Source organism: Limulus polyphemus, unplaced genomic scaffold, assembly GCF_000517525.1.
Source record: "Limulus polyphemus unplaced genomic scaffold, Limulus_polyphemus-2.1.2 Scaffold364, whole genome shotgun sequence".
NCBI lineage: Eukaryota > Metazoa > Arthropoda > Merostomata > Xiphosura > Limulidae > Limulus > Limulus polyphemus.
The window spans coordinates 542,862-567,011 of NW_013665974.1; the positions used below are offsets into that span (position 1 = coordinate 542,862).

The 24,150-nt window shown below is 32.0% G+C and overlaps 2 protein-coding genes across 8 annotated transcripts in view; one reads left to right on the top strand and one right to left on the bottom strand.

Annotated features, from left to right (window-relative positions):
- LOC106457713 (vacuolar protein sorting-associated protein 37B-like) overlaps positions 1–7,566 on the bottom strand; it is a 41,306-nt gene extending 33,740 nt beyond the window's left edge. The window contains exon 1 of one of the 4 annotated variants that reach the window (XM_013917160.2): positions 7,467–7,566. The gene's annotated coding sequence lies outside the window, so the exon portion shown is untranslated. Of the gene's footprint in view, positions 1–3,105; positions 3,314–7,338 lie in introns of those variants that run through there. The other 3 variants (XM_013917159.2, XM_022383718.1, XM_022383719.1) reach the window with 3 other exon arrangements.
- A 33-nt stretch (positions 7,567–7,599) lies between these two features.
- Positions 7,600–24,150, top strand: part of LOC106457714 (syntaxin-like) — an 83,286-nt gene continuing 66,735 nt past the window's right edge. For 3 of the 4 annotated variants that reach the window (XR_002610240.1, XR_002610241.1, XM_013917161.2), the window contains exons 1-2: positions 7,600–7,752; positions 9,583–9,660. Coding sequence is in view for 1 of the 4 variants with exons in the window: in XM_013917161.2 (XP_013772615.1) it covers positions 7,720–7,752; positions 9,583–9,660 (111 nt within the window). In the remaining 3 variants the exon portion in view is untranslated. The remainder of the gene's footprint in view (positions 7,753–9,582; positions 9,661–24,150) is intronic. The other variant, XM_022383716.1, reaches the window with a different exon arrangement.

Sequence of the window (24,150 nt, forward strand, 5' to 3'; positions counted from 1 at the left end):
CTTATTTTAAGTCTAATTGACATTTTGATAAGCATCAACTAGAAGTATACTGATATATCTGAAGACTACTGGCCTGGCACCAATATAAGGAAAAATTACATTATTGACCATTTTTGTTGTTGTAGCCAATAATGTTACACCAATATATTTGCTTGTTGTTGCATAGAATATTGTGATGCATAAAAAGTTAAGACAAGAATGAATTTGCTGTAGTGTGCAACAGGTGATCACTATCTGCTATAAATTTGGCTCATAGTTTGTGTGAAGATAACACTGGTAAATGTTTTGTAGAACAGACTGATGTGTAATAAAACAGAAATGTTGTTTTTTTTGTGAAGAACTTTCTTCTCAGTCTAGTTGCACTAAATACAACTAAGAAGCGACAAGTATAGTTCGATGTTTTTTTATTACTTTAATAAGCAGATAAGTTATTTTGCAGATACCACTACAAAATGTATCGACGTAATTGTTTTTTTTCATGCTTGACCTGTATAGCATGCAAGAACATCCACATTGTGTTTTGAATCCAAAAGCTGTCTTTTGTTCTCTGAAGTGGCCAAGTTGTTAGGCTAAATTTTAAAAAATAAATAGAATAGTTTTATGCTGACTTTTTTTGCAGCGAAATTAATAGAATTACATGTACAAAGTATTATCATAAACAACCATCGGGTCAATGCGGAATCAAAGAGTTAATGTTTATAACAATTCCAAATTTACTATGTCTATCTTCCTGAAATTTAGCAAGCTTATAGCACACATGAAAACTTGTTGTACACAAAAAATTATATTTCAATAATGCAGCATTTCCCAAAGTGTGGTTCACAACCTGATACCGGTCCATGAATAAAAATGCCGGTCCACAGAAAACTAAAAAAATTATATTAAATTAATTTTAACCCTTTTAATTATTTAATTTTACCAACCACCATTTTTAAACTTTCTCCAGGCTCTTGTTGTATATTAAAAAAAAGTATTTAAAACAGTTAATATAAACATATTCTAATAAATTAGTATTTTCAACTACATTACAATTTAAATTTTCATTTCATCTAACTTGGATTTCTCAGTATTTCAACTAAGCTAATATAACAGGAAGGAAAAGTGAAAGTTTGTAATTAAGGCTACAAAACTATAGAATTCACAAGTTGATGGCTGCCTTTATACCTTCAGTTCCTCAGGTATTAAGGTGTTCTCACTTAGTGCAATTTAGAGAGACTAAGATTAAGTTTTATGGTGTTGAGAATCGATGAAATGTTATAAATTTAAACCACATGTTAGCTAGACACGTTCCCCTGCTGTGTCCAAGCCGATCTTCCCCTGTCTGCAGGTTAGATCAAAGAGGGGATTTTGTCTCATACAAAAGGACCATTTGTTAATTCAAGTTAATCGGTTCTTCGACACCAAAGTTTTAGGAGTTTGATTCCAAGTGTATTAAATTTGCTTACTCTGTTAATGGAAACTGACAGGCATATGAGACTTGAGTCTTACATCTAGTAGCGCCAGGTGGCAGCAGACAAGTTGCTAGTGGCAAGTGCTAGAAGTGTCAGTTTGTTCTGAGAAGAGAGAGAATTGTTTGCAACTTAGTTTGTACTAACTAAAAAATTTTTAAGTAGTTCATTTTTAAGAAAACCCCTCTCCAATATGGATAGATGGCTTAAGAAACATGCATCACACAAGAAAACCTCAAGTGATGCACAAATGCAGACTAGTTCTAGTGAAACTGAAGTTAGTGAAAATAATAAGCCTAATTATAATTAAGTGATGTGCAGCTTGGTATCAAAGAAAAGAAAACAATAACTTCTTGGATTCAAGAGTATTGTGATGAATATTTGAAGTATGGTTTTATAAGTGGTGGTAGCAATAATGACTTGCCACAATGTGTTCTTTGTTGTTCAACATTATCAAATAAGAGTATGAACACATCGAAACTGAAATGCCACTTGGATAACAGACATCCAGAATACTCGAGTAAGCTAATAGATTCTTTCATAAGTAAGAAGAATGTAATAGTTTTTTCTAAACAAATAATTTCACACACTTTTTGCATGAGATTTTCCAACGAAGACTTGGTTATGACCTCATATGAAATTTCAAAATCAATAGCCGAGTCAGGTTATCCACATACTATTGGTGAAATGTTAATACTTCCTGCAGTAAAAATAATTACATCTCGTGTTTATAAAAAACAAGAAAATCAATTGAATTTACTGTCGCTATCTAATAACACAGTGAAGCATAGAATTGTGGATATGGTGAAAAATATTGAAAAAACTCTTATACATCTAGTTCACTGTAGTCAGTTTTTTCATTACAAGTGGATGAAAGCACAGACATAGCAGATAATGCCAATTTAATGTGCTTTGTAAAATATGATTCAAAGACTCAATTCGTGAAGATTTATTGTTTTGTAAACCACTTCCAACAAGAACAATGGCTGATGAAATTTTTAATTAATCAATAATTTTATAATTCATAGTAGTATTCAATGGAAAAAATGTGTTGGATTGAGTACCGATGGTGCTCGCTCAATGGCAGGTTCCCATACAGGAGCTTTCCAGAGGATCAGAGCAGTAGCACCAAACTGTGAATGCGTGCATTGAAGCATTCATAGAGGCATTAGCTGTGAAGAAAATGCCCTTATATTTGAATTCAACTATGCAAGAATGTGTTAAATTCATAAACTATATAAAATATCTTTCGTTGAATTCCAGATTCTTTACTGCTTTGTGCAAAGAATTAGAAAATGAACACGAGCATCTCCTATTATACTGTGAAGTTCAGTGGTTATCAAAAGGAAATGTCTTAAAAAAGCCCATCAAAATGTAGAATTAAGTTATCTTGTTTTTGGAGCAACATCCCCCATCAGCAAAGGATGCAATATTTGAATTTAGAGACAGGTTTCATAATTTGTATTGGTTAATTAAGGTGGCCTATTTATGTGACATTTTTGGCTTCTTAAATGCATTAAATATAAATTTACAAGGTGCTAACATAAATATTTTTAAAGTCCAAGAAAAGATAGAAGCAGCTATAAAAAAATTAACTTGTGGGTACATTGAGTTGAGAAGAGAAATTATAAGTCTTTCTCTACTTTAACAGAATTACCAAGATGAAGAAGGTAATATTCCAGATGGGATTTCCTCATCGATCCAAGAGCATCTTTTGGGGCTAAACTCATGCTTGAAGGAATATTTTCCTCCAATTGTGGATCAGGAACCCTTTTACTGTAGACACGGAAAATGAGAAAGGATTACAACTTAGTGAATCAGAAACTGATTCTATTACTGAACTGTCCTGTGACACCACACTGAAAGACCATTTTAGTCAAGTCTCGTTAATTAATTTTTGGCTGAGCTGTCGTGCTGATTATCCAAATTTATCAGGAAAAGCAATGAGATTTCTTATGCCCTTTGTCATGAGTTATAAATGCGAATCAGGCTTCTCAATGTTGGTTTTCTTAAAAAGCAAGTACAGGAACAGATTAGATGTCGAGCCAGACTTGAGGATCAAACTGACTTCTTTTCCCCCTGATTTGAAGTTGCTGTGTGATGAAAAACAGCATAATCTTTCTTAAAAGAGCATTAATAAATATACAGTTAATGTAAGGATTAAATAACAATGAAGTATAATTTCCTCTTACACAGTAGTACTATAAAACACCTGTATATTTTATAATCGATGATGTATTGATAGAACTATTGCTTCCAGCTTGATGTTAAGACTTAGCCAGGTCTTAGCAAGTTATCTAATTAGGTATTTGAGGAGGCTGGGCCTCCTGAAACATTACAAAAATAAACTGGTCCCTAGTTGGAAAATGCTATAATAATGTATTTTTACTAAAGATTTGCCTACAAATTCACAAAGTCAGTCTGACTCAGACTCTAACTAGTATGAGTGCAAGGTAATTTCATGTTAAAAATGAATACACTTTTTATATTTCATTTACATAACCTCGAGAATTTCCTAAATGATTATCATTTTTTCTGTAAAACTTTATCTTTTATTTCCTCTACTCTAACTGATGAAATCATCTGCAGTGAGTTTAAATATATTAAATGAAATTAAAGATATGATTATTTTTTCTGGAATGACTGCATATTGTACTGGACAATTATATATCCTAACAGTGTTTGATCTTCAACCTGTTTACAAATGCTTTCATTTAATGTTAATGCTCTTTGAACTGTGTCTAACAAACAAACTAATGTAACAAAGTAATACATCACCTGGTGAGAGCCTGTAAACAAACTACTGAATTACATAACATTTGTGTGTCTACCTCACAGAGAAATGTTATGTATTTATTTCATTTAGGTTTTCTTATCTAATCTAATAAACTTTTTAATTTTACATTTTAGTTACTTTTATCAAAATAAAAAATATACATAAAAACAAGAAATTTAGTACATCTATATTGGCTCTTGCACTTGATTCTAGATGTTTCATCAAACTTAACCCTACTTTTTCATACGGTTATTCATAGTGTATAAAATTATTTTATTGAAAATTCAAATATACAACTTAGAACACAATGCTAACATGCAAAAAATATAATGTCCTAAAACTATTATAACTTAACTTGCTTTCTAACTAAGCTATAAGTGGGTCATAATAATTATGATAGAAACAATGAGCTAGCCTTATGCAAAATTCAGTAAATTAAAATATTATCTTTCTTATTCTTCTCCATAATGACTTTTATCCCAACTAGTTTGGGGTCGGCTGGCAATTTTTGGAAGCCAAGAATTTTTATACCTGGGTGGCCAACCCAGATGGCAAACACATAGAACAAGCATGTTTGGTAATGGGGATTCAAACTTGTGACCCCCCACTTTGCAAGTCGAGCACCCTAACCACTAGGCCATGCCACGTCCAAAATCTTCTCTTTCTATTGGTTATAAATAACCCTACAGCAAATGTCAGGGAATTATTAACACTTTTTGAAAGGAAGGAAGTAATAAGAAGGAATGGCATGTTGGTTTGAGTTTCTGGTTTATATCTCAGTAAAGTAAAAGGATATGAGGCTATAAGTTTACATCATGTCTTAGTAGCATCTACACTATAAATAGGTAATTTATGCTAAACTTGGGAGTTGTAAAAGGTTGTGACATGTGCACTTTGGCCCTCATCTGTGCACGTAAAGTAGCTTACTTGCACTAATACTGATTATTAGTAATGGCTGATATGGTTGGGTAATCATTAGCTATGCATATAAGACAAGAAAATCTTAATTGTTCAAACACCCCTAGCATCTACTTCAAGATAAAAAATAAAACAACTTGAAACTGACAGTTGGGCAATTATGCTGTCTCTCTGTTAGAATGTATGGCACACTTCACAGTTGTTAACAAATGATATATATGAGAAATATAATTTACAGTTCCCTAATAAACTGAGATATTACACTTAATTACAAATTATTTCCTTTCTACATTTATTTTAAGTTACATGTTGCATTTTGTTAATACATCTTGTGTAATAAACCTTAACATAATTTAATTTACCAATATCATCATAATAAGGTATACTATAAACTATCATGTCTAGCGTCATGTAGTTTAAGAAGTGTCCCAGGTAATTTCATGGAATGTTAGAATGTATGGTACAGTAAGTTTGTTTGTTTGTTTTGAATTTCGCGCAAAGCTACACAAGGGCTATCTGCACTAGCCATCCCTAATTTAGCAGTGTAAGACAAGAGGGAAGGCAGCTAGTCATCACCACCCACCGCCAACTCTTTGGCTACTCTTTTACCAACGAATAGTGGGATTGACTATCACACTATAATGCCCCCATGGCTGAAAGGGCAAGCATGTTCAGTGGAATGGGGATTCAAACCCGCAACCCACAGATTGCGAGTAGAGCACCCTAACCACCTGGCCATGCCGGACCGGTAAAGTAACTATACATATAATATGATTAATGGTACTTGTTATGGACAAGTAAATATTTATGTAAATTTACTTTTAAGAAAAAATTAAAAAATATTTTTTATAGCAACTCTTAAAAATAAAAGGGTTAATTTTTATGTGAGGATATAAATGTCAGCCAATGTGCCTTACATAAGTTACATTCAATGCTGGACATTTATATGCTCAGTGCAATGATAAAAAATATAAAGCTACGTCTTACACTATTTTTATGAAACATTCCTAACATTGCTTTGTATTGTAAAAAAAAAAAATGTTGGAAAAACACTACATCACTTTTTCATAATTGCCTGGTACTAAAAAGTCTTACACACACACAATTATATATATACACATTCATAAAAATAGTTTAAGATCTATCCAGACTGTCACATCCACTAAAGTTCAAAATGAAAATAAAGCACACAAAGCTAGCCCATATAATTCACATATTTATCAAGCCTTCCCTTAAAAGTTAAATTAACTGCATTCACCACATCTGAAATCAACATATTTGAAAGTCTAACACCCTGTTAGTGTTAGAAAAATAAAGTTGTCTTAGATGAAGATGACTTCTACCCTGCTAAAATGCATATTTCTGTCACCTTGGCCTACCATTCTCAACGTTAAGTATACAAAAAAAAAGAAAGAAAAAGGCATGCATCAACACTATAAACTAATTCCCTTATCAATCTCAAACACCTCAATCAAATCCCCTCAAACTCTTCTTTCTGACTTGTAAATTGTATTCAATATTTCTGTAATCTGTAGATACAACTTCAAGGTCTATTTGGTCTGTTACAAGCAACAACACATTGCTTGAAATTTGGATGGTTTAACATTAAAAGTTTAAGTCAAGAGACTGATCAATCAGAACACTAATGTATTTTCTTTCATAACACTTGTAAGGTTATTCCCATCATTATTATACTCATAAAACAAATTATGATATCCTACATGCATTACCTTGCATTTATTACAATTAAATTTAAAAATAAAAGACATCTGCCATTTATTCGCCTAACTTGCTAAATAAACCAAATCTTTTTGAAAAGCAGCAGTATCCATGTCACAGTCACACTCACACAGTGACTCGCAGTCAACAACACTCCAAAACCTTAAAATATCACAGTCACTGTATCAGCAAATTTAAATTAGTTATTGACCATTTCTTCATCTATATCATTGTTAAAAGTAAAAAAGAACAAAGGTCTTAATACACTGAGCCTCTGTAACTATATGATTAAGGTCTGATATTATTATGACGTAATATTACTAATAACAAGTTTACTTTAGACCTTTTTAATATTTACATTAGTAATAGTACTAACTTGGTAAGTCGACAGAACTTTCGACTAGGCCTAATTTATAGTAATAATTATATATTAAGTTTTAGTTAGCATGTTTTACAAAGCCTTTCAGTATCACTTACCTACAAGAAATTAAGTTGTTTTTAGTTCGTTGTATATTAACTAATATCCGAAAACAAAATCCCAATTATTATGGAAATGTGAACATCAACAAATAAATGTGACACTTCTTACAAAGGACAAAACTCACTAAATTAAGTTGTTTACGCCATCTATTAGTCAAAAAGTTGTTTCAGGTTTCGTCATAGAGGTCGCTAAATTTGCCCTTCTGCCTAGTGTTTAACTATCAGTTTTCTTCAGCGATGACAAATAATCGATTCTTTTACGAAACACAAATGTAATCTCGTGGTGGTCATAGCACATAATGTGCGAACAGAAACATCCACACAAGTTGAAGTAGTGCCACGAAACTGTTTATAGATAACTTTTAAGTTCGATTTATAATGACGAAAGACCGACTTGCAGCGTTGAAAGCGGTAAGGACTGAAATGATGTTCAGTTTAATTTACCAATATTAACAGGACAGCTACTATAGTGTAGTTCTGGAGAATTTGTAACTTGTAGTTGTAGGTGATGCCAGTAATGCCTAATGGTACTGTTTGAAGTATTTCACATGTTCGTTTGGCTTTGAAGTTTGAATTTGATTGAATACAGAATAGTATTACTATTAGGATTAACGTACTTTTATTTTGAAATTTAGTAAAGTTTTCCAGTTGATCGTGAGTGATAAGGTAAGAAATTAAAAAAATATATTAAAATATTCTGGTATGTATTTAGAATTTTAAGAAGACAGAGGATTAAATTATCCAATTTTCATATAACATCTATTTTTGTCACATTTGTAATTTCAAAAAAGGCAAATTAAGCATTGTAAGTGTTACTGTTAGAACATATCTCATAAATGTTAATGTTTTAGCAGTGTACTGGCATGATTATTTCCAAATTTTTCATTGAAAATGTTATTTCAAAGATAATCAGACATCAAGTTTAAAATGTTATAAGTCATTGAATTTAAATATTCACCCTCAAGAGATGGTGCAAAAATTGCCTTATTATTACTAAGCAGTGATACCTTTACAATTTACATTCAAATGTTGGATTTGGTTGCATGTATGTTAACAAGGATTGTTCTATTTTTTGGGGGTTGCAAAATGAAGACAAAAGAGTGCCTTGTTATGCAGGTTTATTGAAATTTGAATTGTATTCTTAAGTTTATTATTTTTGTTAGTAACTGATTGAAGATAATGTTAAGAACTAAATACAAAATCTGTGTATGAATGGATGAAAAAATGATACTGGATAGATGATAAGTTTATCATTTTTCAACTGTATAGTTTGCATATTTTTGCCAGTATTGAAACCCCAGTAATCTACCAGATATTTTCAAGACTTGTTAGCTTTCTCTCACCTTATAATTCAGTTTTCTTTAAAATATGATTTTGTTCTGCATATTGAATCTGTTGTCATTCTTATTGCCCATGATGCTTTTGAACAGATATTTGAATTACAAAGCATTTGAGAGACCACACAAGTGACCATTAACACTTTGAGTTAAGCAGAATTAGCAAGTTTCCATATTTTTCATTGTCTGTAGCAACCACTTGTGAAAAGTGTAATTGAAACAAATAAAATGTCAATTAGATGATTCATAGGATACTAATAACTGATGTTGAATAAACAAAGATGATCCACTTATCTTTTATGTGTCTATCTTTGTCTACTTTTTCTAAAGATTCCAAGAAATAGAAACTGGTTGTTGACTGTTAGCTTACACCTTAAAATCTTAAATAACATGGAAGACTAACTTAGTCTAGTTCTTATGACATTATATATAAAGCAATGGTTAAATACCTTCATAAAATTCTTTTTAAGGATATTAGTAAGAAAAACATCCAAATTAAAAAGAGATGGTCATGTAATTGAAGAAAATGTGTAATTATTTTAAGAAATGTCTTGCACTTTCATTCATACTTTTTAGGTCACTGACAATTACATAATTAGCTAAAAAAATTATTTCTAACCATAAAATAATGCTCTTTGTTGTGAGAATGTCTAAGACTGTGTATGTGTGAGTAAAAGCTTTTCATGGTCTAGTGATTAGTGTGCTTGAATTTTGAAACTGAGACCATTAACAGGACAGCTATAAGAGTGAGGGTCAAGTCCTGCTATTTTTTGAAGTCTGTCAGTTCAAAATTATTGATGGCTGTATGCATATAGCTTTGGGTGAAATTCTGAAACAAATATACATATATATATATAAAGAAATTAATGATATTTCTGTCACTCTTTTATTTTTATTTTTTTAGACTCAAGGGGATGATGATGTTTCTGTCTCAGTTGATGACACTAGGGGTGGAGGTTACATGGATGAATTTTTTCAAGAGGTAGCTGCATTTTTGTTTTATAAGTCTTTTCAACTTTTGGGCTTACAGGATTAAATGTATAGGTTTGAATATCCTATATAACAAGTATAGAGCTCAGGAATAAAGATGCAAAATGGTTCTTAAGCAGAATTACTACCTACTTGAATTAGTTAATTTTTAAAATAGCATATGAAATAACAGTTTGATATTTTTTGTGGTTTATTTAAAGAAAACTGAGCAATGAGAATAGGTTTTAATACTTGTGCTTGTTTCTGTTAAATTGCTAAAGAACTAAAGATTATTTTATTCAAATGTTCAAGATTGTCAAGTCTTTTTAGTTTCTCAACATACAAAATAATATTGACAAATTGAACATTAGAGGTAAATCTTGTGAGCTTTGAAAGTTCAGTAATGTTCTTTAGCAGAGTTACTCTTGTTTAATTGTTAAATCTTGAAATAAAATGCCCAATCTGCTTGGAAGTGTTAATAGTTTAACATATTTTAATTTTTTTTAAGAAATAAGTAATTGAATATAAAAATATTACATTTCATTGGATGTTTGTTTTGTATTCTTTGTTTGGGAATTATAGATGTACATACAGGCTGCCACCAAACTTGACTGAATGTTTTACACATAATTTAACAGAAACAAAATTTATCAAACTTTTTAAATTTAGGTTGCAGTTCTGACAACTTAATGGCTTTCCAAAATATTAATTTGGAGATAAACATGTAAAAAAATGATCATACTATTTTTACTTTACATTTTTTCTTTATTATTTTGTATAATGCAAATGTATAAATGTTGTGAGGAACCAATTTTTGTGCACAAGCATGCTTACACTTCACCAATAAAAAACAATATATACTTTTTGTTCATATTATACATGATTATTTGCCATTCACTGTGGTCATTTATGTCATAGTTATTCATTTATTCATATTATTTAATACTTGACACGTATTTAGTCACCTATTATAAGAGTGTAATTATTACTATTGGTGCTCATTATCTATAATATTAAAAAGGCGTGTCTGTGTCTAACTGGCATAACTCCAAGAGGAAAGAACCTAGAAACCTGAAATTTTGCACCCATACTAATTGGACATTGAGGGTGTGCACCTGGGTATTATTACTTATCCATGTGTGCATCTTTTTAAAGAGGCAAGCAGAAAAGAAGTGGTTCCTTATATTACAAATAGAAATCACATAGAGACAGACAGACACATGCATGGTGTGCACTTCGATATTATTACTTATCCATGTGCATGCACTCTGGTGCATCTTTTTAATGAGGCAGGCTAATGAAAAATCACATAGAAAATAAGATGACTGCCACAGCTCCAAGAGAAAAGAACCTGGAAATCTGAAATTTTGCATCCATACTAAGTGGACCCTGAGGGTGTGCACTTGGGTATTATTACTTATCCATGTGCATGCATACACGAGCACATCTTTTTGTGAGGCAAGCTAGTGAAAAATCACATAGCATAAAATATGTGACTGCCATAGGTCCAAGAGCAAAGAACCTAGAAACCTGAAAATTTGCACCCATACTAAGTGGACTCTGAGGGTGTGCACCTTGGTATTACTACTTATCTACGTGCGCAAGCACATGTGTGCATGCATCTTTTTTATGCAAAAAACTACATAGAAAAGAAATTTGTCTGCCATGGAATGTTAGTGTTTTAACTACTATGTTTTAGTGATTTTTAAAACTATTATGGGATGTTAGAGTGTTTTCTAACTATTATTTTATACTGGTTTTTTAAAACTATTAAGGAACATTACAGAGTGGTTTTTGAACTATTATAGGATGTTATAGAGTGGTTTTTGAACTATTATAGGATGTTATAGTGATTTTTAACTATTACTAGGATATAGCCCATCAAAAATGATGTGCCAAGTACTACCACCCCACCGCATAATATACCCTAACCTCACATTTCATAGCTAACTAAAATGAATAAATTTTGCAAAATCAATCTTGACCAACAAAGAGGCAGAAAATGGGATGTTATACTGTCATGAATGCTTTCACACACCTTTTTTTGGTAATGATCAACAATCTGTATCATCACTTAGCAACAAAACTATTATGGGATATTATAGAGTGTTTTACCTATTATGGGTTGTTATACAGTAGTTTGTAGCTATTATAGGATGTTATAGGGTAGTTTTAACTTTTATGGGATGTTATAGAGTGGTTTTTAACTATTACAGGTTGTTATACAGTAGTTTTTACCTGTTATAGGATGTTCTAGAGTGTTTTAACTATTATGGGATGTTATAGGGTAGTTTTATTATGGAACTAGCATTCTTTTGTTTGACAACAGAGTGCACATTTAAGAATTCATTAATATTAAAACATTTTAATCTCAGAAATGTTGATTATACATTAACATAAAATATAAGGACAACTAGGGACATGTTGGTCCATCTAGGCCATCCCATCCACTAAACTAAACTTTAAAAAAAGAAAACCTCCAAAAATAGCCCTTATCATTCAAATATTTATCAAGCACACCAACTGTGCTGTTACAAAAATGGAACGGTTTTAGCTGAAAATGACTGCTACCTTGCCCAAATTTGTGTCCCCTTGTCCTACTATTCTTACCATTAAGTACAAAACAAGATGATGCAATGACACACTCATTTTCCATAACAATGTTAAAAACCTCAATCAAATTCATTCTAACTCTTCTTTCTTTCAAGAAAAATCAATTTCAGAGATCTTACCTGTCGTTACATGACAACCTTTTCATCCCAGGTATCACTGAACCCTTTCCAACAATTCGGTGTCTGTCATGAGTCCATGACTGAACATAATGCTCCAAATGTGATCTAATCAGTGACCTATACAAAGAAATTTAAACCTCTCTAGACATGTATTCATTATTTCTCTAGATACAACCTTGTTCTACTTGCGTTACCACTAACAACAGCACACTGCTTGGAAGCTCAAAAGACTGGTCAATTAGAACATCAAGATTCCTTTCTTTCATAACACAGTTCAGGTTATTCCTGTCAAAGTTATAATTCAACTTATGATAACCTTTGAGCAGTACCTTACATTTTTTGTAATTAAAAGCCATATGCAATTTACTTGCCCAGTGCACAAAATCATCTAAATCTTTTTCTAAAGCAGTAGCATCATCCTCACAGCCAGCAATACCCAGTAGCTTAATATCATCAGGTAATTTATTGACTATTCCTTCAAGAAAGAGTTACATATAGTTAACAAGATGAATTATGCCAGTACCATCTACCTCTTACATCACTGTCAGGCATATTCAGTTATCACAAGTAATATCAGAAAGTCTGATATTTGTTTAGTCATAGTACTTTGTTTAGCAAGATTGGAAAAAACAAAGCTTATGCTGTATACACAGTATTTTCATATAAAAAATGACAATCACACTATGTAACTTTTAAAGTAAAACAAACTTTTCAAGGAGAAATGTTTGTTATGCGTGTGAAATTGTATTGTTAGGATAATTACATTATGGTTTGTTAAAGACATTTTTGTAGTAAAGTATTTGTAGAGTAATGGTAAAATTGTTGCAAGAAATATAAAAACAAAGTTTATTATGCAAGCATAAAATATTTTTTCTTGAAATATACTGACATATGCAACTGAGTAAATTAAGTTTCATAGTTTATATCTGTCAGTTACAGAAAAATAGAATATATGATTTTCAGTATACAGTGTAGGGTAAAAATAGTGCAAAACTGTTAAATATTTCATCTAACCCATGAATCATGCATGCAAAGAAATAAAAATTGGGGTAAAAGAAATATAAGCATTAGTGCCTCAATTGATTATTATTTTAGATCTTATCATTTTGTTATAGACTTCAAATATTCTCTTAATTAGGTAAACATATCATAAAACATGGACAACAAGGGACTATTTAGTCCTTTAAGGCTGTCCTTTCACACCCTCTTGGGAGAAAAGTAAAAATGTAAACCCACTCTTTATTTTTCAGGAAATCATCTGGCACTGGCCTTCACTACTGCTGATAACTTTTTCATAACTTAATCATTTTTTAAAAAACAATAAAACTATCTTTACTGGAGCCTAATCTGTCTTTTACATATCTTAAATTTATGTTCTCTCATCTTATTATTTTCAGAATACAGCAAATGAAATCAGATGTCTTTATCCTATCAGTCCACCATAATCTTGTACACTTCAATAAAATCACCTCTTACCCTTCTTTTTCAAGAGAAAACAAGTAACAGATCTTAACCTATCTGTATAAGATAACTGTTCCATCCCAAGAATCATCGTTAGTAGTAGTCTTTTTCTGAACTCTTTCCAATAATTCAGTATCATTTCTTAGATAAAGAGGTCAAAACTGTACAAAGTATTCCAAATGTGGCCTAACTATGGTGGACAGAGCACAGATAGCCCATTGTGTAGCTTTGTGTTTAACTTCAAACAAACAGCAAGGGTCCAGGTTGACTGGACAATATTAATAAATTCAACTATTTATTTCTTCAATCCAGTTAATTAGTCTTTTTCCAAACTCCAACTGATTTGGTTTTCTTTCTCATAGTCTTCAACAAAATCCTTACTATCAGCATTCTTTAAGGCCCCAATCCACATTTTTACATTTTCAGACTTTTATCTTACTTAAAATTACATGCTGTTAGATTTAATGTTATCAGCTAGTTGTTTTTCATAAGCCCATGTGGATTTCCTAATTTCTTTTTTTAACCAAATCCAGAGTCTTCCTATAGTTCTATAAATCTTGCATATGTATATGAATTTTTTTTACACTTTTACAATTATAATTGGCAAAAGCCAGAACATATATCCCATATCATGGAGGGAAGAAGTCTTATCTGCACAGTGCATATATCCCATATTGTGGAGGGAAGAAGAGATCCCAATTAGCAGAAGGAAAGAAGTTGTATCTGCATCAGACCACACACCTCATGCTATAGAAGAAAGAGGAGGTTGTATCTGCACCAGAGCACATCTTATGCCATGGAGGAAAGAAGAGATCATATCTGCACCAGAACACACACAAAATATTATGGAGGGAAGAAGAGGTCATAATCTGCATAAGGCCACATTCTGTGGAGGGAAGAGATCATAATCGGTATCTGAGCTTTCAAGGTCACCTTCAGCTTTAACCTAACACACAGTTAAGACTAAACTTAATATTTTATAACAACCTATATTGGACAATTTACCATGGCTATAAGTTCGTGATCTTATGTCTATATAGAGGTGGTGGAACTGGAGATGCTGTAGCACCCCCACTTTTACATATTTGACTTGTATTGCAACTGTAAATTATATCATTATATTAATTTTCTGGGGAGTATTCCCCCAGACCACCCCTAGATTGAGCTACCTTTGGCACAGGAACTGCTTTTAGCAACTGCTTATACTTCCAATCTCTCACTGTAAAATATGCGTGTCAAGCCAAGCACCCTATTTTGCAACTCCTTCCTACACCACTACTATACTAAATATATGTGCGTGGATATGTTTGTCAGGCTTTGAGGAGTATTTAAGATTTGTCATATATATATATATATATATATATATATATATATATATATATCTAAAAAAACATTATCATATCACACGGTGTTAGTACTCTCTGTAAGGATCCTTGTATTTATTAGTAAAACTTCATAGTTCTGATGATTTGGAGAGTAGAGAACAAATTCATTAAGAAATAATCTGTAGTTCATTTAGACTCTGTATTATTCTGGATCTGACTGTCTCTAGTGATTAGCACCAAAATGCACTGCTAATGATTGTTTTGTAACTGTAGTTAGAACTGTGTCATGATATGCAATAGTTATGGTGGAGTGATGGGTGGGGAGTCACTTTCCACAAACCACAATATAGAAAGTTATAACATCCTTAGTCTAATTACTTATAAAGGTTGTTTGTAACTCTGTTTCACACTGAAATTGTGATAAATGTGACATTTTATTTGTGATAGGTAGAACTACAGACATAGAAATATAAACAGTTGGGCTTTTGTTGAATACATGATAATTATTTTAGTACTGTTAGTCTTGACAAAATACAAATGACACATTAAGGAGGGAAGATGGTGATGATGAAGTAAGATGTTAAAAAATGTTGAATGTATGAGACCGTTTCCAGTCTCAGGATTTCTAATCTTTATACAGTAGAGTATTGAGTAAATGTTTTATTGTATTTGGATACTGGGGATAATCTCTTTTTTAAATATTTTTTGTGTACATTAAAAGTTGGGTTTCTTTTAACACCTGTGTTAAAAACGATACATATTCAAGAAGCACATTTAACAAGATTAATAAGATCGTGTTTCTATCTTTATGCTCTGCAACTAAAATTTTGCAGCAAACCTGTTGATGGGTGACCTGATAATAAAAATAATTTGATGTCAAATATCATGATGAAATTATGCACTTTTCTGTTTTACTGTGGGTAAAGAGATTGTACAATTGTCAAGATTGGAAAATGAACTCATTGAAAGTGTTATAAAAAATCAAAAACTGAACTTGACAACAATATGTAGTTTTAGTTTTGTGTGATATTAACATATAAACATTAATATTAACATTATTAAAGCAGTCCAATTTTCATTCATTGTAATATTAACCTTTTCATGCAGTTTTTATTCTATATATGTATACTTACACATGCACACATATATTTTGATAAATTTTTTGTAGTAGTTTAATTTTCTTCTTTTTAGTTATTACATTTGGGAGAATGATATTGATTTTTACTTATCTGAAAGCGATTTTACTTTTTTTGTGATTAAAAAGTTTTGTCATGTGATATCCGCCCAGAAAATTCCAGAAAAAGAACAAACTGTGGAACATATTAAAATTGTGTCAGTTGTACACTTACATGAGTCATATTCTACTTTTTCATTTTATCTAATTCAACACAAAATCATAAAGGTAAAATAATTTTTATTCAACGTATTAATTTAACTATACCAAAATCAAATTAAGTGTTGGTAACATAGCTGTATATGATGTACGTTCGATTTAGTAAAGAAATATAAGCCATTTGTTATTATTATATCAAATAACAAAAGCACTGTTAATTTTTTTATTCGGTTTTACATTATAAGGAAACAAAATAATGGCAATTAATTAAAAGAAAACCACTGCACCCACTGTTTCTCAATTTATCTAACATCTATATATCACTCTACACATACGTACTTTCTTATTAAATTCATATCTCCTACAAAGAAATTATATATATATATATCTCAGAGCTGTTATTTTTTATATATGTTTGTGGCTTTCTGCCAACGCACGCACACACACACACTCATGTAGTAAACAAAAAACAACGTTCTGCTTGTTTTATATTGGGCGTGTGTTTGTTGTGCTTGTAGGTGTATACAGAAATAAAATGTTTGGTCAGTACAACTACCGTTATAGCTTCAGAAGTAGGTGGATATAACAGAGAAGCTATTTATACAGGGGCAGCAGCGTAGGTTGGGCGCGTTACGTAAGAACTAACGTTCTCTCTTTTGCATTTATACCTTTAGTGCATTTATTTCAAGTTGGATGTGCCATTTTTAAAGGTCAAAATGTTTAGGTGTTAAGGATGATTACATGCAGTAGGTGTTTCAATCTAAATTCATCTAGTATACTGTCAAAGCATTAGAAAGCATTGTTTAGAAAATCAACATTGACGTTACGTATACATGTGAAAATACGTTTCCTGTTATAACTCGGATAGACTATGGTTGATGCTTATGTATTCAGCAGTTTTCTTACAGAAGAGACTGTGTGCATAAATTCATAAAAAAAACAACACTTTTTTCTTTTACAATGTGTGTGTATTACATGGTTGCCAAGTCTGCTTTTTTATCAGTATAAAATTTAAATGATTATCACTTCGTTTATGGTACAATTATGGCATAGGTTCTTTATCCATTTTGCACACTAAATTACACACACACACATATACATATTTAATTCAATATTACACTTCAAGAATAGTAATAAAAACAAAAATCTATCCATAATCCTTTCTTTTTGAAACAATTTACTTTATCGTATATGAAGCAACATTTATATCTTAACCCTCCTTGAATCAGTTAACTTTTTGAATATTATCAACCGGCATATCGAGGTTTAGCTGACTTCTATTCCAGATTGAATATGAATGTTATCAGTTAGATGGATGTAGAAGACTTCTTTTATCTTTCTTTTTCTCAGGTGTGCCTATTGTTTTAGCATTATTCATATTTAGTTTATGGTCTTTGACATGATTGGTTATAATTGCATCAGCCTTCATCCAGAAGTCTTAGGATCGAGGCTGGACCACTACCAACACACAAAAATACACATTGCATATTAAAAACACGTGAAATTTGCTAAAAAAATGATGTTCAAACCCTCTTCTAAATATCGTTCATCATGTTGAATTTTATAAAAACGACTGTTTTCATAAAACTTAGTATCACTTAATCAAGAGTCGAAAAAAATGCAGATCATTTGGTTTAATGCACACTTGTGATATTGGAATATTTACCCAAGGACATCAACTCTAATATAGTGAAAGCTTCGACCACTAACAGATTTTAATTAACGTTTTTAGAATGTCTCTGTTGGTTCGTAGGTAAGCTCGAGGACTTATCATTCTAAAATTCGGCATTTGCTTCCCGCGATGAACGCAGTGCTGATAACTCTTGTGCTAAAACAATTACAAACATTTTTAATCGCAATTATAGAAAACTTTCACCTAAACAAGATCTTTGTTGGAGAAATTCTTTGTTACTCGTTGTTTTTGTTGTTGTTGTTGCTAAAGGAACAAGAGGGAATCCTCAATAGCCGCGGCACTTGAAATTACGTTTAAGCAGGATTAGAGTAAATTAATCTATAAGACATGTTTCCCTTTTTATTAGCTACATTTTTGTGCGCCAGCAATACCATGCGTGGGGCGCGCGCATTCCCGATTCGATTTTATTACTCATCAGAATCTCTACTAGCCTACCCTCAAATTGAATTTATTTTTAGGTAGGATTAGAATAAATTAATCTATAAGACCTAGGGCGTGGTCAAATACACCAATCGAAAGGGTTTGACCTCCTCAGTCCAAAACTGTAATTAGATCTCAAATCAGTGAAGAGATGACAGAGCTATGAGCTAAACGTTTGTACTTGAAAAACTCGGAGCCATTCTATGAGCCGTTATGCTAAAAACTTTCAGTATAATCTTGGTAGTTAGTGATCTGCAGATTCAAACGCTGCTTTCTAGCCCAAATTATTTCACATTTAGAGCAAACTGGATATTTTTGTGAATGAATGAAAGTAACATTAACCCAGGTACCCGAATAATGGGTATTCTAAGAGGTATATCATATGTAAATTTTTATGTATGTCATATGTAATCAGTTTTTATATATATTATATGTAAATTTTTATGCGAGACAACTAGGGATATTTAATATTAAAATCGTTTAAAAAATGTAAGTATGTTTGTTTTTAGAAATTGTCGTACTTAATTTCTTGGTTTCCTTTTATATTTATAAGTATATTAGAAAAAAAACCGGGCGTGGTCTAATAGTTAGCGTGTTAGCCTGTGAGTTCGAGGGTCCATGATTCGTTTCCCATTGCTACGTTAAAAAAACACCACTTTGGGGTGTGGATGTGTTACAAGAGTGACGGTCAAATTCGAGAATTGGCGTTGGTTGCTTTTGACTAACTGCCTTAATTACGTTTAGCCTATCAGTTGAATCCCCCAATGGCTCAGTGGTAATCTTAAGGGCTTCCACGCTAAACACAGTCAAACAAACTATCAGTTCAATATTAGGGATGGCTAATGCAGAATGCTACAGATAATTTTTGTCTAGCTTTTCATCAAAAAATTCGAAACAAACCAAACTAAAAAGTGAAGAGTAACTTTCACTCTACTTTGTGGTAAATTTTAACATCTTATTAAAAATTGTTCAAAATAACAGAACAATCGTCAAGGGACCTCTCTCTGTGTACCTACACCCGATATTCGAGTGATGTTGCTAGATTGTTACGCTAACACGTGTTCGGATAAATTATATTAAACTCCATCTCACTAAACATACATTTTTTTACTTGATTTAAATTCTTACATGTGTTTTGAGTTCCTAAGAAACTTGATTTTCTTACTCATGCTTCTGATTGATAAATATCACCACGTGATAGACAATTTATTTTAATATTTCAGTAGAAACGGATTTTTAGCCGAGTGGAAATTATTTTTGTTGTATTCAGTGCTACAGACTGAATATAATTATGTAATTACGTGAAATGAAAATTTTGCAGTGACACGCAGGTGCTCCCCCTGGGCACAGCAGTATGTCTGCGGACTTTCAACACTAGAAACCAGATTTCGATTCCCGTGATGGGCAGAGCACAGACAGCTCATTGTGTAGCTTTGTGCTTAACTTCATGGCCAGGTAGTTAGGGCGCTCGACTCGCAGTCTGAATCTCCATCACACCAAACATGCTCGCCCTCTGGGCCGTGGGGGCGTTATAAGGTGAAGGTCAATCCCACTATTCGTTGATAAAAGATTAGCCCAAGAGTTGGCTGTGGGTGGTGATGACAAGCTGCCTTTCCTCTAGTCTTACACTGCTAAATTAGGGACGGCTAGCGCAGACAGCTTTGCACGAAATTCCAAACAAACAAATAAACAAGACACACAGGTTGCGTTTGTCGAGTAAATTATCATATGCCATTTATTATGTTAATCAATTAATGAATGAAGAATTAGTATTGATCTACTTCTTGAATTGAAATCCAGTTGTCCAGCTTACACCATCACCCTTATCCTTTTGCTTATTTCCAGGGGTAAGATAGTGAATTTATTAGGATGCGATTTAGGATAATATTTACTATAGAGAGAGTCTCCCCCACACCCCCAATAAATACCACTGATATAAATGTGTGATCACAATATTAATTTTATCCTCGTTTGGTGAACGTGTCCATTCTAAATCTCTGGAGGTTCGCATCCGGTTACTATTTGAAAAAAGGCGCTGTTAACTACTCGCTTTCTCTATCTAGTCTCTACTTTCAAAATTAAGGATGGCTAGCACAGATAATCCTTGCGTAAACTTGCGCGAAATTTAACAACAACAAAAAAAAAAGGAATAAATCCAACCCTCTTGTGGCAGAATAAGTCTTAAATGTATTTAAGATTTAATCATTATTTATCAAAATTCAAAAAGTATTATTAACTATCGGTGATTCTAATCTTGAGTATAGTAATTGTAACTTATTCATTATTCCTTCTAACGCCACAGTTAGCAGTTTGAGCAACCACACTGTCTCGAGTTGACCTGTCACCATGCGCGAAAAACTTTCACAGTTGCTGCCGATATTAGATCAGATATAATGCCCTTCTGTTCACGAATGTTGCGTTTATTACACCCTCTGGTGACTGTTGAACTTTATGTAGCCTAATCCTTAAAATTATACATGTGATGCAGCAGTTACTTCCTTCAAGTGAAGATAAACCGTCTTTTTGTTAGAAGACTAAATTTCACATGCAGTATTACACAACATTAGTTTGTGTGTTGTCTTTGAATAGTACTCGAGAATCCACTCTTGAAAATAGTGGATATTATTGTGTGTTTGTATGTGTATGCTCCAAATTTAAGAAAAGATGTCGAGCAGTTCATCGCTCCTAAATGGTTTCCTTCAGAGGTGCATGGAGTATTTTATTTGAAGTGTGCTGGTTAGGATATATTTATGTTAATGTTCCAATTGTAATATATATATATATATATATATATATATATATAAAAAACAAAAAACTTCCAGGATGATCTTATATGTTATAAAATAATTCGCGAAAAAGCAAGCAGGTTGACAGAAAATAATTCGTCTACTGACTTTATCCCTTTCCGAAATTTCAGAGAATATTTTTTTCTAGTTTTATTCGTTTACTTAACATTCTAGGATTTAAAACAATACCAGTCTTTTTCTGTTGCATTTCTCTGTGCGTTAAAGAATATTTTTGTTTTTAATTATTGTACCTTTTACTTGAATATATATGAATATGTATGCACGTAGAACTATACTTTACTTTTTAAACATATAAAACAAGACAAATAAAAAAATTGAGAATTTAAAAACCTGCAAATAGGATTCGTAAAAAAGTAAGGAAACAAGATTGGGAATATTGTTGACATTATTTATTCAAACTACAAACTCCTATTTTGGTTCCATGCTGTTACCTAGCGTTACATCTGGTGGAGTCAAAATAGGGATTTATAGTTTGAGTAAATAATGTGCACAATATCCCCAGCCTTGTTCCTTACTTTATTACGATTCCTATTTACAGGTTTTTAAATTCTCAATTTCTTGTTTGTCTTGTTTACTGGGTTTTTTATTCTCAAATACGGGCAAAGGATTACTTGATATGGTAGTTAACTTTATACATGGTAAAATGTTAATGCAATGGGCAAATATACGCCTAGACTAAGACACAACCCCCCACTAACCGCATATAAAATTTGACCAGTAGAAAAGCAGCCTTTTTAGAAAAAACATGTACGTCTAAAACATCGCTATAAATGTCTTTTAAAGTAAATATTGTAGGAATGTGGGTAATAAAATTTAATATGATATGTATTTATTTTTTACTTCTTAACTTCATACATAATATAAGGGATGGCTCCCTAAAGACGCCGATTGCATATTGTACAAAGCATTGAGTATCTACATGTTACAGTCATCTAATGTTCATCTATTATTGGCTGTTAATTTCTGTTTCACCCTATACTTAAGCTTTTTAAAGGAACACCAGATGTTTGTAAGAAAGCTAACTTAAACGGGTAATGATAACATCGTTTACACTAAAATTATGTTGTTTTTTAACTTATGTAAAATATCGAAGAAACAAATTAACTTTTTAATACTCGTAAGACCTTCGTTGTACCTTATTTAATATTCTACAAAAGGCTTGGGTACAATAAACCTAAGCTGCTTTATAACGAAGTTACATCCTAGCTTTTGTAGGCTGGCGGGCCCTTTTGAGCGCATTTTCTTCTCCTTGTAAGTCTAACATACGTACTTTTTGTGAATTTTTATGTGTGTACAGCCTTAGCAATCAGTGGTAAAAGTTTTAATGTGTTGTTTGAACTGAATCTTTATTGTTTAAGGTGTTTTTGTCCGAACGTCCTTTTAAGGTTTGGTGCAATTCCTTGCGATTCCTGTAATGAATATCGTGGTTCATGATACAAGTCTTGTTATCGCAGTGTAACCTCATCTCCAAATACTTCAAAATGCATTGAAAATATATATTAATGAATATTTTATTATTCAGTGCTCTCGAAGTTTGATCCATTATTTCGTTAATTATTGTAATTAACGATTCCAATTTTTCAATTCCAGATTCTTTTTCCCAGTGAGATTATTCTTAATGGCCACTGGCTAGATATCAGACTGAACTGATTGACTGCTCGCTCGTGATCATAATGAAATATAACTTGGATGTGATGTTACCTAATCTTAATGGATAAGCAAAAGGAATGTCCAACTTTTGCTTTATTATAGTTTAATGTGAGCTGAGTGTAACGGATGAGCCAAAGGAACGCGACTCTGTATAAGCAAGTATAACTTAGGTTTTACGTGGGAGGTGATAGTCTCAAAATACAAATCAATCACAAATGCCATGCCATAAGTTGTAAAGTTTTTAAAGAGCTTGAACTATGACCTTTGTATTCCCTTTTGTTGGAACTTCCAACTCGGGTGATATTGATATAGCTGGTATACAGAAAATTGTTAAATAACATGTAATAGTTATATAAAGTGACCGTGTAATGTACTAATATCTGCTGTTTTAACTATTTTAGTTTGAACTTTTTTGTGTTTTTCTTGAAGTGGTGTACAGCATTAAGTATCATTATTATCATTGCAGTTTTAAAAGCATTGATTTTACTTATCAAGCATGAATGTTGTGGAATTCCCAGGAATTTCTGTTTGTGTATCTCTGACAGACAGATAGTCACAACAAATCGGATTAGATTTTGCCTATTAGTCTAACGAACAAGCTTTTCTCAATGTATGTTGTTAGTTTTTACAGAACGTTGTCGTGTATGTTATTACTTTTGAAGTTAATAACAACTAATAATAATAATAGATGTCATTACATGGGGCCAACAAATTAATGAAAAAATTTAAAACTACAAAAAAATAATAAAAAATCAAGATTAATAGAACTCGAACACTAAACAATTATAATGTCAAAGGAAGCAAACGGGAAAATATATTACTGTCACATATAAATTACCCGTGGTGGGCAGAGCACAGATAGCCCATTCTGTAGCTTTGTGCTTAATTACAAATAAACAATAAACAAACAAGTCACATATAAATACAAGCAAAATTTCGTTTAAACTGAGTATTACAAAGTCACGAACGTTTTAAGATAAAGGACCTCATCGGTACAGGAAGTGGCAGGTAGTCTTTCATTTCATATTTAAGTTTTAGAATTATTAATGATTATCTTAATTGTGGCTTTTTTACAATGAGAA